This window comes from Sus scrofa, chromosome 2 (genome assembly GCF_000003025.6).
Source record: "Sus scrofa isolate TJ Tabasco breed Duroc chromosome 2, Sscrofa11.1, whole genome shotgun sequence".
Taxonomy (NCBI): domain Eukaryota; kingdom Metazoa; phylum Chordata; class Mammalia; order Artiodactyla; family Suidae; genus Sus; species Sus scrofa.
Genome location: NC_010444.4, coordinates 108,421,278 through 108,439,788, shown reverse-complemented (window position 1 = coordinate 108,439,788; position 18,511 = coordinate 108,421,278). Strand labels below are relative to the sequence as shown.

Sequence of the window (18,511 nt, the reverse complement as noted above, 5' to 3'; positions counted from 1 at the left end):
TAAAAAAGTAAGTCACTGAAGAAATCAATTACCTACTAGATTATCAATAAATTTTTGGAATATGAAAGGTTCCTAGGAGTCTTACTATTAGCACATTTTACTAGCAAGCTAAAAATAATCTACAGATAAAAAAAATATTTACAGGCAGAGAAAAAATTTTTTCATCTTCTCTACTAATGGATCTTAAAAATGTCGACAAGTCTATAATAGACCTACCTCCCTTTTAGTTTCCAAACTTGTTTGGTAGTGGTTCTAGGGTAGAACCCTAGAGAGGATTCTGAGACTCATTTGAAGTAAAGTAAAACAGACATTAAACTATTGGGAGAAGGATAGGCTCAAGGACGTATTGTACAATACATGGAATACAGCCAATATTTTGTAATAATTATAAATGCAAAGTAACCTTTAAAAACTATATAAATATAAAGAAATTTAAAAAATCAAAAAAAAATTAGTGCTGACATGATTTAGTGAGGCATCACAAGGCACCATCCCTTCACCACCACTAACCCTAACCCTAACCCTAACCTTAAACCCTAACCCTACTCTGTAAGAGAACTGCACATTCCCTTTGATGCTAAGAAAGATCGAGGGAATAAAGAAGAGTCTGGCAATTCAGTCACACATTGGAGGCAATGAACAATTCAGAAGTGAATTCAGAAAGCCAGCAGAGATTGGCATCACATTAAATACCCAGGTTACAAGACTACTAAAAAAAAAAATCTGTTTGCTGAAACAGCAATTTATTTAATTCCTAGCTCTCTTGGCTCATGAAATGCTCTTGCTGTCAAGAACCAATGTGCCTTAGGCCAAAGGTAGCTTGAGGTATTCTTGGTTATTTTCTAACTCTATCTAAACTGTTGTGTGAGCAAATGACTTAGCAAAGAGAGGCAAAGAAATAGTAACTACCTAAATGAAATCTTTTCAATACAAAGTAGGCAATACAGGTACACTTATAGCATGAAGTTGCAACATGAAACATGGACAACAGCTATTGGAAAGAACATATAATAAAAATTACTTTGGAATCAAAAACTAGGCAGCTTATTATAAGACCTTCCAAGAGGCCTCAGGTATACCTTTGGGGAGCCTGGTAGGTGGAGCATTTCTTGCCCAGGCATATAGAATATTGGCTTTATCTGTGCAGGTTCCTTCATCACAAAACCTGGAAGAAGAAAAAAAAAAGGCAGCTAGACATGAAGATTCAACTGGTAAAATGCATAAATCACTCTCTGTGGAAGAAGAGGGGAGAAAGAGGTTTGAAAAGGTAAAGAAAAGCACATAAATATATCATCATTACAGTGATATCAGCTTTAAGACTGTAACAAAAACTGGAGCAAAGAACAATTTTATATGTGAAAAGAGCACATATAAAGGGAGATTGTTAGTTGCCCAATGTGAAATGGTCCTATGAGGTAGATATGCAGTTTATAACTCACTATGTCCATCCTTGGAATGGACTCTACGTAATAAGGTAGAAAAGTAAGCACTTCACAAAGCATGAGAAAACCCAAGCTAACATAGTGGAATTATGGAAGTGGACTAAAAGAAATGTCATATGCATTTCTCCTTCGGGGAACAGTGTTATTAATAAATATTTGGCCATGACAACTAACAGTGCATAGTGCATCCTTTAGTAGGGGAACAATACAGGTGTACCTCACTTACAGGGCTCCTGTGGCTTTTTTAAGTTTAAGTTTGTCATTTATGAATTGTTTCATGTGGTGCAAGTCAATCTTACAGAACCTCGGTTTTCTCTCTTATAAAACAGGGATAGTTATACTTACCTCACAAAGTTGTTCTGTAAATCAAATGGTACATAAGTGAAAGCACTTCATAAACCTCAAAGCACCATACCAAGGCAATGCATTATTTAACAAAACGTTCCCTTTAACTAAAGAGTCACTGTTGAGAGGCAGTGTTGTACGGTGAAAGGAGCACAGGCAGAAAGAGACAACTGGAGTTGAATCCCAGAACCTCCCCTTAATAACTGTGTATCTTGGACATGGTCATTAGTCCTTAAAGGCCCAGTTTCTTTGTGGAAGCCTCTCTGATAGGGCTGTAGTGGTGACACATGTCAGGCACCCAGCAAGATAACTAGCACATTGGCATTTGCGTTGGTAGACCCAGTTTCATAAATGGTAAGCCGTCTGACTCCAAACCACACATTCCCCCCGCCCCCATTACCCTACATCTCTTAGCTGTGTATTTCACTACGTCTCTTAGATAATTTGACTTGTTCAAAACACTGTTAGGGGACACTTTTATGCTGCTTTTAGGTATTGTGTTTTGAGTAACTGGCACCAAGCAAGGTCAGAGTCAGGAGGTTAGGCAGATCTGAAAGTTCTGAAGACAATCAAGGACAAGGACAAATGCAGCTTTTTGGCAAGGAGGTTGGCTTGCATGAGAGAAAAAGTGCACTGCCCATGGCCTGGAAGGGAAGGGAAGGCAGACCATGGAGGCTCCCTAAGCCAGTTAGAAACTGAGCCTAGAAACCTGGAGAACAACCAGGCTACAGTTGTGAAAACCACCAGTAAGAAGTCCCTTCATACTCAGAGGCAGGAACCCCTAACATGCTTCCTGCTTGGAGCCAGAAATGAGGTGAGAGGTTAGGGTGTGAGTGTAGACAACTGTTATCTGTGTGAATAAAGGGCCAAGAACCAGGAGGTTCTCATAAGATTATGTTTAGCAAATGCTCTTGCTTCTATAAATCAGGCTGCAGAAAGAAATTGGGTAATGTGCAATGTAAAACACATCAACCAGGGGTTTCTTACTGTTCACTGTCAAGAACAATATACTTAAGATGAAAGATCATTACCATGTGAGACTTGTGTGTTGGAACAAATGTCTTTGACATCTTTGTGCCAAGTGTGTTAAAAGGCTTGGGGTATTGGACAGGACCCAAAAGCAGAATTTTCCTCCCTGGCCCATGCTATAATAGTTTAAGAAATGAGACTGTCAGATGTGATGAACTTGGTGTCTCACGGCTATGAGCTACTAAAATTTAAAGATCTGAATGGCAATTTTCATAGCTTTCAACAAAGATCATAAATATACAAGTGCCTAACATTAACGTGATGACAGGCTTAGGTTAAACAGGATAATTGTTTCCTCTGATAATGGAAGTCAATTCAGTGTATGACTAGAAAGAATCCAGAATGGAGTACAACAGAGAAAAAAAAATGGTTTAGTAAAATTTTCTAAGCTACATATCTGATTATGTCATTTGCTGGCACAAAATCTTTCAAATGCTTCCCCAAAATAACACCAGAATAAAGTCTAAACATTGAAGTATTACACATAAGGAGGCCTTTTATGATCTGGGACCTTGTTATATATCTCCAGGAGAAAAAAAACTTTTCAGTCATGCCAAGTTGCTGCTGGTTTCTAATCTCTCTTCTCCACTGTTCTCTTTGCGTGGAAAACCCATTCCCTAACTTTCTGCCTGAAAACCTTGTACTCACCTTCTAGTTCAAGATTCAATTCAAGTCTTTCCCCTCAGGGAAGCTTTCTCTGATGCCCATCCCAGGCAACCTCCATTCTTAAACCATAGCATGTGTCCTAGATACCAGTTTACTTATCTCCTCTATAACCAGACTGTGCAGACTTTAAGGTTTTGGGTCATATCTATCTTTCTCTCCTTTTCTCTTTCTCTCTTTCTCTTCCTTCCTTTCTTTCTTTGTTTCTGCCTTTCTTTCTTTCTTTCTCTGTCTTTTTCTTTTTTTGTCTTTTTAGGGCTGCACCTGGCATATGGAGGTTCCCAAGCTAGGAGTCGAATCGGAGCTGTAGCCACTGGCCTGTGTCACAGCCACAGCAACTCTAGATCCTAGGCATGTTAGAATTCATGGCAACGGAGGATTCTTAACCCACTGAGCAAGGCTAGGGATTCAACCGGTGTCCTTATGGATGCTAGTCAGATTCGTTTCTGCTGAGTATGACGGGAACTCTCGGGTGTCATATCTTTCACCCTGTACTCCCAGTACCTGCAGCGCCTGGCTTTTAGTAAATATTTATGAAATGTTTGAGGAGGTTAACTCCTAAGTAAATTTTTAATTTTTATATACAAACACTTAAATGATTGGATTGGCCTAAAATTTATTGTACTGCCAAGTATGACATTAAAAAAATTTAGTTTGAGAGTTTTAACTAAAACATTAAATACCAATACATTTAATTATTATTTGCCTGATAGTACAAATAAGCTCATACTCTCACAAGAACATTACAAGTAGGTTATACTTTACAGCTGAGTAAGCTCAGAGAATCTAAGTACCTTTCAAAAAGTCATACAGTCAAGCCACGATTCAAAGCTCTGGCTATCATAATCTCCTATGTCTCTATTCATGGGACTGATTTATGGGCAGAAACTTTGTGGTATTATACGAAGATCAGCTTTGATGATTACTGTCATACCTGAACTAATTTGCAATTTGAGTATGAAATTCTAAAATTTTTTAAAAGTTCTTCTGACTTATTCACAAAGAGACAATGGGTTGATATTTTATTCTCTTATCAGCTCTAGTAAAAGAAGAGCTCCAAAAGCAAACTTTGGCTTGATTTTAAAATCCTGTTTTGTAATTTTTAAAAAACTGTATACAATTCAAGGATTCATGGGAGAGTGTAATGAGTGAGAGGACTCCATGAAGAGGAAAAATAAGAGGCCAAGAGTAATGAGTCCATCCATAACAGATAATACAAAGGAGTGGCAAAAGAAATCTGGATAAAATGTCTGTACCCTTTCATTTTAAAATTTTCATTTCATATTTTATTTTTTTTATTTTTATTTTTTTGTCTTTTCTAGGGCTACACCTGAGGCATATGGAGGTTCCCAGGATAGGGGTCTAATCGGAGCTGTAGCCACCGGCCTATACCAGAGCCACAGCAACACCGGATCTGAGCCTCGTCTGCGACCTACACCACAGCGCACGGCAACGCTGGATTCTTAACCCACTGAGCGAGGCCAGAGATCGAACCTGCAACCTCATGGTTCCTAGTTGGATTCGTTAACCACTGAGCCACGACGGGAACTCCCTCATTTCCTATTTTAAATGGCAACGATTTTGCATTTTCTCCACATAAAATGACCAACAGTATAAAGATGTTGATTTTCCAAAGGTCCTATAAAAATGTTGAGACTTTTTACTGTTCTTATTAAGAAGAATAGTATTAAGGCTAGGGAGCAAAGTAACCCTTGATCAATGACTGCTGTAATTTCAGGCCTCATCAACCAGGTTTCTTATTCTTGTAATTCTAGCAGCTTCTCCTAAAGGCTCCTCAAGATTAAGCCAATTAATTGTGAAAGGATTCACATAGCTCCCTAGTGGTTTCTTAGTATTCATAGCAAAAATGATGAGAATTAACATTTGAACATAAAACTACTCTGGATTCTTGGACCTTTGCTAGAGAACCTTTTCACCTCTAATCCATGGGGAAATCTTTCAGAGGGCATGAATATTTCCAGACTATGCCAAACAGAAAAGTGCTAGCCTGTCATTTTGAATTATCCAAATAAAGCGCGACTGACCATTAAAGTACTCCTCTGGTTCTATCTGTTAAAGGCAAGTTAAAATCCAAGGTTACTCAGGGAAAATCAGAACTGAGAAGTCATTTCTTGTTTTGTCTGGAATTTTTTTTTCTTTTTCGGCTGTACCTGTAGCATATGGAAGTTCCCCAGCCAGGGATCGAATCCGAGCTGCAGCCATGACCTAAGTCACAGCCTAACCTTAACTGTGCAGGCTGGGGATCAAACTTGTGCTGCCTCAGAGACAATGTTAGATTCTTAGCCTGCTGTGCCACAATGGGAACTCCCTGAACGAAAAATTTTTTTAATAAAATTGTCATGCCCTAAAGTTAAGTCTGTATAGTCTTAAATTCCGATTTTAATGCATTAAGTATCTAACAGTATCGTAGGAAAATTAATTCAAAGTTAGAAAGTTTCTTTAAGAAGCACATATAAAATCAATGGCATATGTGGAATGTCCTTACCTTTCAAAACTGCATCCAGCATGAGTCAGGTATTCAAATTTCTTTAACTGCTCTGTAAACCAATAGAACATACTTCCCAATTCAGACCAATCCTATGTGAATTTCGATGCAATGAGTATGCATTAATATAGTAATTAGAGGATACTTAATGGAAAGCTAAATAAGAGGGGTGATTAGAAGGCACTACCCTGAAAAATAGCACCACAGTATCTACCCCTTATCCTCATTCCTCATCCTCCTCTACTCCCCTCCACCATCACATTGGAAATGCTATAAAATCTACAAGAGCAAAAGGTGTCACCAAATTCTAAATACCTAATAATATGCTTGGTACATACTGGATGGTTAATAGATATTGTATTAATAAATGAATAAAGATAGTAGCTGCCATTTATGAAGCACTTCCATGTGCCAGGCACTGCAGCATCCATATTATGTACATCCTCTCATTTATTCTTCACAATGGTCCAATCAGGAGGAATCAGTAACCTCGTTTTATAGATGAGGAAACAGATATACAGATATACATAAATAGAGATACAGATATACAGATAGTTAGCCATATAGAAATGAGGTTGTATAATTTGACCAATGCAACTATCAAGTGTAGAGCTGAGATTTGAACCAAGATGCTCTGAGTTCAAAGTTCTGGCTCTATACTAAATGTAAAAGCACTGTGCTACAACATTACTATCCCATTTAACATAAATAGTTCTCTTGTGAGAAAGTAATAGTATTCAAAATTATGTAATGTTAGCTTCTGCTGAAACTGTCAAAATGTCATTCTATTTCACCGAAGTTGCTATTAGTCCGCTAAGAATTGGGCAGTTGCTAAGGAACTCTTAGCAACACCTCTAACCCAGGAGCCTAAAAATTAGCCAAGGAATATGATCGTTGATGACTAGAAGTTAGAGCAAGATGCCAGCTATATTTTAATGAAGATCCTTTATACTATTCTAATACACAGTATAATGTGAATCAATTACAATATTAAAGTAGAAAAAGGAAATGGATGCAATTACTTTTGGCCTAGCAGAAATTTATTTCCAAACTTTGCTGCTATACTCAAAGACACATTTTATAGTGCTTAGAACAAGGGATATTACAGATTTTGGAGGCTGTGTTATTTTTATTTATACTGACAAGGATGTTATGTATGTTTATAAGTTTCATTATGGCAGAAAAAACAATGAGAGGACTGCATAAGACACTCTTGGAAATCTTGCTGTATACTGTTTGGATAATAGCTAGTATGTGGAGAAGGTGCATAAAGCAGCATATGCAAATACCATTCTCAGCCTAAGAATCATTGAAATCATAAGGGAGGCAACAAAGCTGTAGACCTATCTGGAAAGTAACATCACCCTAAAAAAACCAGTCATTTAAATGACTAACCAAGCAGGTTAGATACTCTTCTCTTTCCCCTCATCAGCATCTGTAACCCTGTAGAGAGAGTGGCATTTAAAAAGACACAGCAGGTGGTTAATAAATAGAAGCAGTTGAAAGGGATTTAAGCTAAAGCTTCATAGGATGGTAAAGCACCACTGCTTTAGCTTAACAATGATTCCAAGTTAGAACAGCTGGAAACAGCCTCATTTAACCAGCTGGGATTCTTCTTTTCAAAAATGATTCAACAAGATGTAGAAGCCCCCTTAGATTTGTAAAGAAGCTTATGCAGTTGGTCATCAGCATCATTAGAAATAGCTTTCAAATCAAATATTAATTGCCCAAGACTGAAAACCATAATTTTAGCTCCACATAGAAGATCATGTCAAATTACAAGGCATAATACAGAAGAAGCCCATTTACTTAAATCACCCAATAGTGAGAAAACACAGTCTTGGGGTTTTCGGTCAAAAGTTGCCTTAAGCCCTAAGTCCTGTGCGCATTGGAACAGAAAGTGTGTAAGACTATGTAACCTTGGGAATTCCTGTTGTGACTCAGCAGTGGCAAACTGGACTAGAATCCATGAGGATGCAGGTTCAATCCCTGGCCTCGCTCAGTGGGTTAAGGATCTGGCATTGCCATAAGCTGTGGTGTAGGTCTCAGACACGGCTTGGATCTTGCATTGCTGTGGCTGTGGTATAGGCTGGCAACTGTAGCTCTGATTGGACCCCTAGCCTGGGAACTTCCATATGCATGAGTGTGTCCCTAAAAAGCCAAAAAAATAAAATAAAATAAAAGCAAAAAAAGACTATACAATCTCATATCACAAAGAGAAAGACAGTGCTCCAGAATCACACCAAATGACAAAACAATTTGTATGAACAAAACATCATGATTTTCAAAGCCTGAAAGTCTGTGTAGCTAACCACTCATTATTTTGTTTTAAAAAATGATTGTTAGGGTAAAAATAGAATAAAAGTATTCATTGACTAGATAAATGGATATTTCAATTTCTAACATCTCCTAAAATTTACCATATTTTCATGGAAGAGAGGGGGCATAATTTTTTTTATTACTCAAATGAATTTATCACATCTGTAGTTGTATAATGATCATAACAATCTGATTTCACAGGATTCATAAATTTTTTTAATATCTAAATTACCTAGTTTTCAGTACCTCATTTCTTTACTGACCCTAAAAAGCCCCAAAGATCATCTACTCAGTTATGGCTCATACTCAGACAACAAATCTGGGGGACTTAGAACTGCCATACTTTGAATTAAGTCTGCAAACACAAATGGAGTCCAACATAATCTTGCTATTGCTATGCTTGCTCCAATCTTGGTGCTATTACTTCCTCCTGGTCCCTAGATGCAGTTAATTGTCTCCTCCTTTAAAAGCCTGGGAAAGAAGGCATGCAGGTTACATCTGACAGATATTGCTGCTTTCCTGACATGGGCCAGCAGAGTGGCTGCTTTTTCATCAGCTAGTCCTTATTTGCATCCTTGAGAGGTATGTTAATTTAGAATTGAGCACCAGGCCCACTCTAACTATAAAGGGACCACCCTGCAGTATATTAAAAGGTTCACATCAATGTATGCAATTTAAATGCACATGCATATAATTAACTAGACACATTACCAGTGTGAGTTGCTAATTTGGAATGAGACACAAAAGACTGGAATATGTGGAGAGGAAAAAAAAACTTCAAAATTAAAATGACTACATAATGAAAACTGCTTCATGCTGTGTCTACTATTTCCATGTAAACTTAATATAACTGTAAATATATTTTAATGAACAGTAGAAAGAGGCAATTACAAAGAGCAAAGGAGGGCAGCACAACAGTGAAACATCATCAGAATAGCTCTCTGCCTTCATATTAAAAGTGCTGCTTGAAGACAGGGGATGAATTATAACTTCATAATTTCAGGAGAAAAATGTTTACTTTATTAGAGACATACACTTATATGCCAACTTGCTGGCAATGAAAATAGAACATTAAAGTGAAAACAGGAGGAAATTCTAGCTAACAAACAGAAAAGAGAGGAAATCTGAGCTTGATGTTTCGGTTGTCAACAAAAAAATTAATAGTCTAAGAAAGAAATGGAAAATTTTACTGGAGCCAAACTGAAGTTTCTAACCCAGGAGACAGTCTCTCAGGGATCTCTGAAAACTGTTCCGAAGAGGCAAAGGGGGAGGTCAGTATATAAGTGATTTTGGTGCAGGAAGTACATGTAGTCAAGCACACATCTCGGTAAAAGGGTGCTATTTAGTCATGAGGAACAGACACCTTTTCGATGGCTTCAGGGCTTTGCTAAGTATGGGAAGATGCAACAAACTGAGTTCATGAAAGTTTTCTCCTGAAATTGTCTATGTAAGGGCCAGTTCTGCCAGCTTTCCCAGAGCACGAAGGGCTTCATCCTGATCTTTGCCCTGAATTCCTTTCAGGGTGTACTGTAGGTCAGCAACTGGAATGGCTGATGACTTGATTCTCATATAAATGGATGGTGGGCAACATTCTTTATTTTATAATCCCTTCTCTTTTGGTCTTAAATCTGAGAAAGGTTTGGGAGGTATTTTGTGACCAATTGTCCCATGATGCTAGGAATGCTCATTCCCAGACCAGGTGACTCTTTTGTTGATAGGCCACTCAGTGTGCTGTTTCTGGACTAGGCCCTTTTAACCTGTAGCCAAAAGCCTCCAGACCCTGTCTCTTAGTAGACTGTTATGGTCCAGTTTCCTCTTGCTGCTTCTTCTCATATCTAGAGTTACACTCTTACAATCATTGATCTTCTAAGACTATATATTTGGTCAATCATTTCAAGGCGCCTGATCATCATTAATTTTATGTGAATCTCAGTCACATATTTGGTAGCATAAGAAACAATAATCTAGTAAAATAGGCAGAATACAAATAATATAGCTAGTGACATTAATAATATCATAAGTAAGTATTTAAGCTAAGGTCTTCCACTACGTGTGGCCCAGTACCTCTTCAGGTTGTCTGACCAGTCTGTTCTGCACCAATTACTATCTTTAAGGAAAATGACATATTGACATGTGACATTGTTCACCAAAGATGTCTGCATGTGCAAGGCAAGTGGCGGGCCATCATGACCCTTGGCAAGATTGAGAAAGGAATGTTATCTTCTAAGGAATTACATAGCTGTCACCAGAAGAAGAAAAATTGATCTTTACAGTTGAGCAGGTTTTTCTGCCATTGGGAAGTTCTGGTTAACACATGATGCAAATGCACAATGCACATTAGAGGGAAGGGAGGAGGCCAAAGGGCAGAGAAAAAGTTTTATGTTTAATTTTTTCTTGTCTTGCCTTAAAATGTGAGGTGGTGTTAAAATATCCTATTCACTATCTTCTTTCACTAGAACAGCTTTGTATTCCCAAAATGATTTCCTTAGAAGCGTGCATGTGTTCTTGATATTCTTATACATCAAAACCCACTACTGTCATCATAACCGAAATTACATGTGAAAGTTTGGGAATCTTCATTTATGTCCTGTCCCTATTTTGGAGCTACTGAAGAATAGATTTGCAACTGTAAAATGAGTGTGATAAATTCCATGACTCAAATAATTTAGAAAAATAATGCAAGCCTTTGACACTGATAGATTCTTGTTATTAGTATTATAATTCAGGAGGGAGGATAAGAGGCTAAGCAGTTGGAAAACATCCGCTGATTATCTCCTGGGCTGAGGCTGATTGGCACTGGGGGTAGGGAGTAGAGGATGTTTCTGTGAAGCAACTGAAATGGTCAGCCCATGAAATATACTCTGAGTTCTAATGCTTTAAAGAGGCATGGATTTTACCACAAATTGGGGCATTAAAAAGCCTACACCATTTCTAAATGGAGAATAAGGCTGGATTGTAGAAGCCAGGGTCACTAGAACAATTTTACTTAACACACGTCTACTGGTTTGCATATTGGACAGATATTACATACATACACTGAAAAGATCCTACTTTTTTTTTTTTTTTTTTTTTTTGTCTTTTTGTTGTTGTTATTTCTTGGGCCGCTCCCGCGGCATATGGAGATTCCCAGGCCAGGGGTTGAATCGGAGCTGTAGCCACCGGCCTACGCCAGAGCCACAGCAACGCGGGATCCGAGCCGCGTCTGCAACCTACACCACAGCTCACGGCAACGCCGGATCGTTAACCCACTGAGCAAGGGCAGGGACCGAACCCGCAACCTCATGGTTCCTAGTCGGATTCGTTAACCACTGCGCCACGACGGGAACTCCAGATCCTACTTTTATATGTCTGATGAACACTTTCAGCTTGGTTGAAAGAAGAGAAATAACAGCATCAATTATTGTCCTCAGTGTATGATTATAAGGTCAATTATAACAATCCTATAGATTAACAGGGAATATGTACTCCAAGGCAGAGTTTTAAAAATCTATTTAACAAGAACCTACTGTACAGCCAGGAAAACCTACTCAATTGTTTGTAATAACCTATATAGGAAAAAAGAATGGATATGTTTATAGGTATAATTGATTCACTTTGCTGTACACCTGAAACTAATACAACACTGTAAATCAAATATGCTCCAATAAAATTAAATTTCAAAAATAAGTAAAAATACATTGAAAATGACATGGGTATAATGTCACTTAGAATTCTAATTACTCAGTGATGCAACTCAATGGCAAACAGCAGTGGACTGCCTGCTTGAGGTGAGTCAACCAGGGCACATATCTCCATCTCCTAATAATGATGCCTTTCCAATCTGACTCAGCATTTGTATGCGATTTACATTCATAGAATTATGGAATTTTAGAGCATAGAGGAGTTCTACAAATGATCTAGTATTAGTGCCTTGCTAGAATGAAAAAATCAAAGACAGCCCACACGGAATAAATAATTTACTCAGGAATCTAGACAGTTCACTACACATTCACTCTACTAATGTTGCCCTTCAAGCAATAATTTTAGCAAAAAAAAGAGAAAAAAAATGCAGGCAGCAATTACTTTACTCAAAAATGCTGTTTTCATTCTCATTTACATTTTTCTTTGAATTCTCTCTTTCCCCAACTTGGAAGTCTTTGGGAAAATAGATTTTAAAAACTTAATTTCAAAATAGTACATTTAAGAATATTAATATTTTAAAAGAGCCAAAATAATGTGTTTGCTCTGATATTCCCTTAACATGAGAACAGTGAACCAGACTTAGTTCATTTTACATAATTTATCTTAACAATTAGAGCCATAATAACATGTAAATGATGTTTTATTTTTTCATTCTTTTTCTTTAACCAAGGTGAGACTAAAACAGATTTTAAAAGCTTACACCCCTTGTAGCCATTTTCACTAATTCCAATTCAAAGGTAAACATCGCTAATTCCAAAAGAAATACTTTTAAAACATAAAAACAAAAAGATGTGATTTGCTGAATAAGATTCATAAAAAGCTGTCACAGAATAATATTTTAATCTCAGGATTTTATTTACAAAATTTACTGAAAAGCAAAAACTGGAATGTTGATATCAAAGAGTATTAACTGTGATTTGCTGACTCCATTTTTACATAAACCCAATCATGTGAGCTGAGTTCCTATGCGATATGCCCCTTTCATCAAATAACTTAAGCCTGTTAACAAATGCTTTGATGGTACTTGGTCCATTGAGATTTCTGCTAATTGCCCTGTGCTTTTAACAGTTCCAAATACATATTACAATTGTTTATTATAAAATGACTAGAAAGCAGTTGCTGCATGCCTCGCATTAGCCTGATGGATATTAGAATGCACAGAGAAAGCTCTATCCATATACATGATTATGCAGGGGCAGCACCACAGAACAGATCTCTTTCCAATGCAAAGCAGGACACACCAGTCATTCTGGTCTGTTAAATATATAGCAGTGATTCTGGCTATAGGTGCAAAATATGAGGCTTAAAATGCATGGCCATTTTCAAAGATCACTCTTCTTCATGAACGTCAAAGAATAAAATGAAAGGGAGGATCTTAAGCCATAATTATGCTGTAAGTTTCTGGGGGTAGAAAATACATCTATTTACCTAGAACATCCCACCGCACCTACTACAGTTCTGGCATATAACAGACATTTAATAGACATTTATTGATTGTTCATGACATGATATTAAGATTCACCACAGTGATTAAAATAAACTCCAAAACTGCAACAGTTACTTGAATAAATGGAAGGCAGTGTGGCAAAATGGAAATAACTTTGGATTTGGAGCCAGACAACCTAGGGTTCAATCCTGGTATGACACCAACAAGCCAGGTTACCTTGGGTAAGTCACTGAATCTCTGAGCTTCAGGCTCCTTGTCTGAAAAATGAGAACAATAATACCTGCCTTGCAAAGACTTTAGGCTAAATTTTCATTTTCATTTTAAATGGTATGTACAGATTACCTAGCACAGTGTCTGGAATAAAGGATTACTCAATGAACAGATCCACAGTGTTCTTTGAGGATGAATCATTAACATTAAAAAAAGAAACATCAAAGTATCCATTATTTAAATTTCAGTCTCTCTTTACAAGCTGTCTGCACCTTGACACACTATGACAACAGATGTATATGTATTAAGTCAGTGACAAAGACTAATGATTGTGTTCCACAGCAGACTAAATAACTGATAATCAAGCGATGATAATAACCATGTGATGCAAAAGAACAATATTCTTTTTGAAAAAACAAGTATTTGTTTATTTATTAATCAGTTGTAAAATACGTGCAAAAATGAACTTTGTACTTATAAAAAACATATTTTCTACACACCTTTGTACTATAAACCCATTATCCCTTACCAGTAATTTCCAGTGGATGCTGGCATATTGCATCCAAAGAGTAACATGTGATGGACAGTATCCATGCTGGCACGGGGTTTGAAGTCAACTGTTAAGAGAAAATGATAATGAAAGTGAATACAAGTTACACATCTCTGTACAAGTGTCAAGAGACCTCAACATTCAACAGTTAGAACAGCTGTACAAGAAACATGTTTTGATGCTCTTATGATAGAATGTCCTGGTTGTACAAATCATCTTATTCCTTAGGATGAACATGATTTGATAATTTAATTTAGTAGGACAGTAAACTATTACATAGCAAAAGAGAAAATAATAAGAAACAGGCTGAAACTACATATATACCCTCACACACTTATTAATGAAAGCTCCTTTTTAAAGTAATGAGAACATTACATGGGTATAAAATGAAAGCTCCAAAATATATCTTGACAACATATTTCATTCCGGATTTTGGTAGGCTTCTGAGTACTGTACAACACTGCACAACATTGCACTGAAACAGAAGCCATGATGAATGGTCAAAATATAAGCAAAAAGATTCATAACACAAATTTATTACCATCTTAAAATAACAGTAGTCACCAGATATGATATGGGGAAACAATTTACTAGAAAATAAAATAAAAGTGGCAAGTGCATCATTATAAAAATATAGATGAAGAAAAATTACTGTCCTAGATGAGCACTGTGCACTTGCTAAAAGGATACAGAAACTTACACAATGTCATTTCTCTTTTTGTCCCAATAATAGTCGTTAAAAGGCATTAAAATAGACAAAAATGAGTTCAAAGGTAAAACAAAGAAAAGTTAAGAGTAAGTTATCTGGAGTTCCCATTGTGGCTGAGTGGGTTATAAAACTGACTAGTGTCCACAAGGATGCAGGTTCAATTCCTGGCCCTGCTCAGTGGGTTAAGGATCTGGTGTTGCCATGAGTTGTGGTGTAGGTCACAGATACAGCTTGGATCCCATGGTGCTATGGCTGTGACGAAGGCTGGCATCTCCATCTCTGATTCGACCCCTAGCCTAATATCTTCCATATGCCATAGGTGCATTTTAAAAAAGGAAAAAAAAAAAAAAAAGAATAAGTTATCTTATTTTGATGGCCAATCCTGAGCATGAGCTTCCTTTCCTAGTCTGGGTTTTGCTCATCCCCTTCTGTCCACATTCAAAATGTTTCTAACTAGGCAGTTTCCAGGTCACCTTTACTCATAAAAATGCTATATAGTTTAAAATCATCTTAAGTCTTAGGTGTGTGCAAAACTTCATTTTTTTTAGCTCTTTCTATTTCATAAAATTAATAAAACACCTTTTATTGCTGAAATGAGACATGCATATTTTATAAAATAAAAACATGTTCTACAAAAAACCATAGCACCATGACTTGCAAAGTATGGCAGTTTAAGAACTTAACATAGTGTCTGTGAGGATGCAGGTTTGATCTCTGGCCTCGTTCAGTGGGTTAAGGACCCTGCATTGCGGTAAGTTGTGGGTGTAAGCCACAGATGCAGCTAGGATCTGGCATTGCTGTGGCTGTGGTAAAGGCCTGCAGCTGCAGCTCCAATTCGACCTCTAGCTCAGGAACTTCTATATGCTGCAAGTGCAGCCCTAAAAAGAAAAAAAAAATGTAAACTGTTAGATGCAAAAGAATGTGAGTTTGAGGTTAAGCTAAAAATCCAGGTGGAACGACTGAGTAGAAGAATCGAATTATATGACTTATTCAGGGAAGAAGAGAATTACATGTTTGGGAATCATCCAAAAACTGAACCGTAAAGCCATGAGGGTGGACAAAAGTGCCAAAGGTGACAGTAAGTTCCATTGAGAAGGCTCATTACAGAGTTTTAGGGAAAGCCCTGAGCTGTCAGAATCTGTGCAGGAGACCCCCAACAGCGTCTTTTTTTTTTTTTTTTTTTTTTTTAACATTAATGCAGTGTGTATACTGCTGTGAAAAAAGCAAAACCCTTTTTGGAAAAAGAGTGGGCTACATTAAACTTATAAAGTGAAATATTCAGGTAAGGACAAAGAGGAAACCTACTGGGAGGGGAACAGATCATGAATACAACAACATTCACTCTCTGTGGCTTTGCATTAGGAAGGAAAGCCAAAAGTTTTGCCCGGGGCCCTGCTTATGCAAGAGGATCTTCTCATTGTCCTTTGTAAAGTAAAGGGCAAACATTATTCAAAGTATAACCTCTCTAGACATTTTCTGATTTTTTTGTTCCCTTCTGACATACTATTTTAAGAACCACTTATTTGTTCCACATTGAACTCTTACTAGATATGTGTTTAATTTTAGTTTCTATAATGAGAAACAAATCAATATCTTTAAGTGGTAGTAAAAGAAAATCCCTGAGTTCCCTACCAAAAAATGTATCCTCACTGACTCATACATTCCTCCAGAAACTGAAGATATAATTTAAATGCTAAGTAAATTATTGGTACAAAGTGAAAACAAACAACTATCCATCTTTTTCATTTCCCAAAGAAAGAGTGTAATATCAAAGTATTCATACAATTATAACTCAAAGTAAAATACATTGCATGTTAAAATGAAAAATATGTCCAGCAAGAGGAATGTCATATCAAAATATAAATCTAAACCAAACAGTAGATGCCATAATATAGAGCAAAAATAAAGCAAGACTTGGACAATTTCATTGAAGGGCCTGCTGCCAGTACTGGGCAGAGGTCAATTGGGAAAAGATTAGGCTGACAGGCTCATTTTCTGGGTTTGCGACACTCCTACTTATAATTCCTGGCTTTGCTAAAGAAGGCCCCATCCCTAGTGAATAAGAATAATGTCTGCTGAGCATAAGATACATAGATAACTATGCTGGAGATTTCAACACTGCAAAACACAATATGGAAAAATATTTAAAAATCGCATCTTAAATTTGCCCTTCTTTCTTTTTCTATTACACACCAAAGAAATAAAGGATTTAAGGGGAAGAGAGCTAGAGGATAATCATGAAAACAACTGCATTTAAGTGTGTGATTCTGACAGGCAGAATAAACAAAGGCAGCCTTGGGATGGTGACAAACAGGCAGAAACACAGCCTTGTGAGAATGCAAGGGAATACTATATCTGCTAAGATTAAAAGTGCCATTGACTCTGCTAACTCAATAATATGACAGTTGCTTAAGTGGAAATGGTACTTGAGTCTCAATGGGTGTTTAAGCAGTTCAGATTGCCTGATATATAAGACCAGTGAAAATTTTATAAGCAAGGAAGTATGAGTAAGTCCTGGGAACCAAACACTTTTGAAGGGCCAGGACTCCAGAAATAGTAATTCATGACCATTAATTAAGGAAATGTGATGATACTTAAAGTGCATAGGTTAGAGGATTTCTCAAAGAATAATGTCATATGAAATGAAAGGCTTGAAAGTATCTGTGTGGGCGACATATTGAACAGAGAGATAACTAGGTCTATTTTCTGGAATTCTAAGCAAAATGTGTTCTAACTGCATGAGTTTGTTCGGGATTTATGGCCTCTTTTAGCTAACATCAGACTACAATCAGGGCCATAAAATTCTCTAAAAATGCGACCTAGGAGAGAATTTCATTTAGCACTTGGCTTTCTCTCCATTTTTCCTTTCCAAATGGATATCCATGTTTGCATGTCAAATTTTGATGTATCTGCCAGACCAAGGATGTGGAAATATTTCAAAGAACTATGTAGCCAGGTGAGGGAACATGCAATTTAGGATCTATGTACACATATAACCATCCCTAAAATACCACTCGAAATGGGAGGAACACCCTTTTGAGCTAAATACAGTAAGTAGAGAAATATTACAGACCATGATAATTAACCTATCGAATGAAAAAGAACTGACTTGGAAATGCAGACTAAGCTTGGATCGCCAGAACTCAGGCATTCCTGAATTGTTGCCTGTAGTATATATCGTCTGAGAAAACTGTTAACTTTGTTTCTTTTTTCCTCCCAGTGGAATCATATAAATGGTCTATTTCATATATGTGGATATTTTTACATGTTATTAAACAATTTTTGTCAATGGTACTTTTCAGCTAGTGCTATGTATTAGATTTACCCTATGGGGTTTGTTAAAAACAGAGGTGCTCAGGGTCGGTTCTAGATCAGGCCGGCCCCTTCCACCATCAATATCTTACTTAAATCTCCACAGGTTGTTCTGTTACGGCAGATACCCAGCAGCCCTGCACTGCAGCGTATCAGCTCTGGCGACAGCCCCGTGGCTGTAGCGTACCAGCTCCAGTAGCTCTGTGGCCATAGTGGATCAGCTCTTTTACCCGGCGAGAAACCAAGCGAGCACTCGGAGAGTTGGAGAACTCAGTTTTATTACGCCGGCAGGCTCAGA

General features: G+C 37.3%; 1 protein-coding gene across 19 annotated transcripts in view; it reads right to left on the bottom strand.

The window, feature by feature from the left end:
- The window catches only part of PAM (peptidylglycine alpha-amidating monooxygenase), a 280,270-nt gene that overhangs the window by 96,404 nt on the left and 165,355 nt on the right, over positions 1–18,511 (bottom strand). For all 19 annotated transcript variants that reach the window (XM_021084557.1, XM_021084555.1, XM_021084561.1 and 16 more), the window contains 2 exons: positions 14,172–14,259; positions 1,080–1,165 (listed from right to left, as the gene is read on the bottom strand). In XM_021084557.1, the coding sequence (XP_020940216.1) occupies positions 1,080–1,165; positions 14,172–14,259 (174 nt within the window). The remainder of the gene's footprint in view (positions 1–1,079; positions 1,166–14,171; positions 14,260–18,511) is intronic.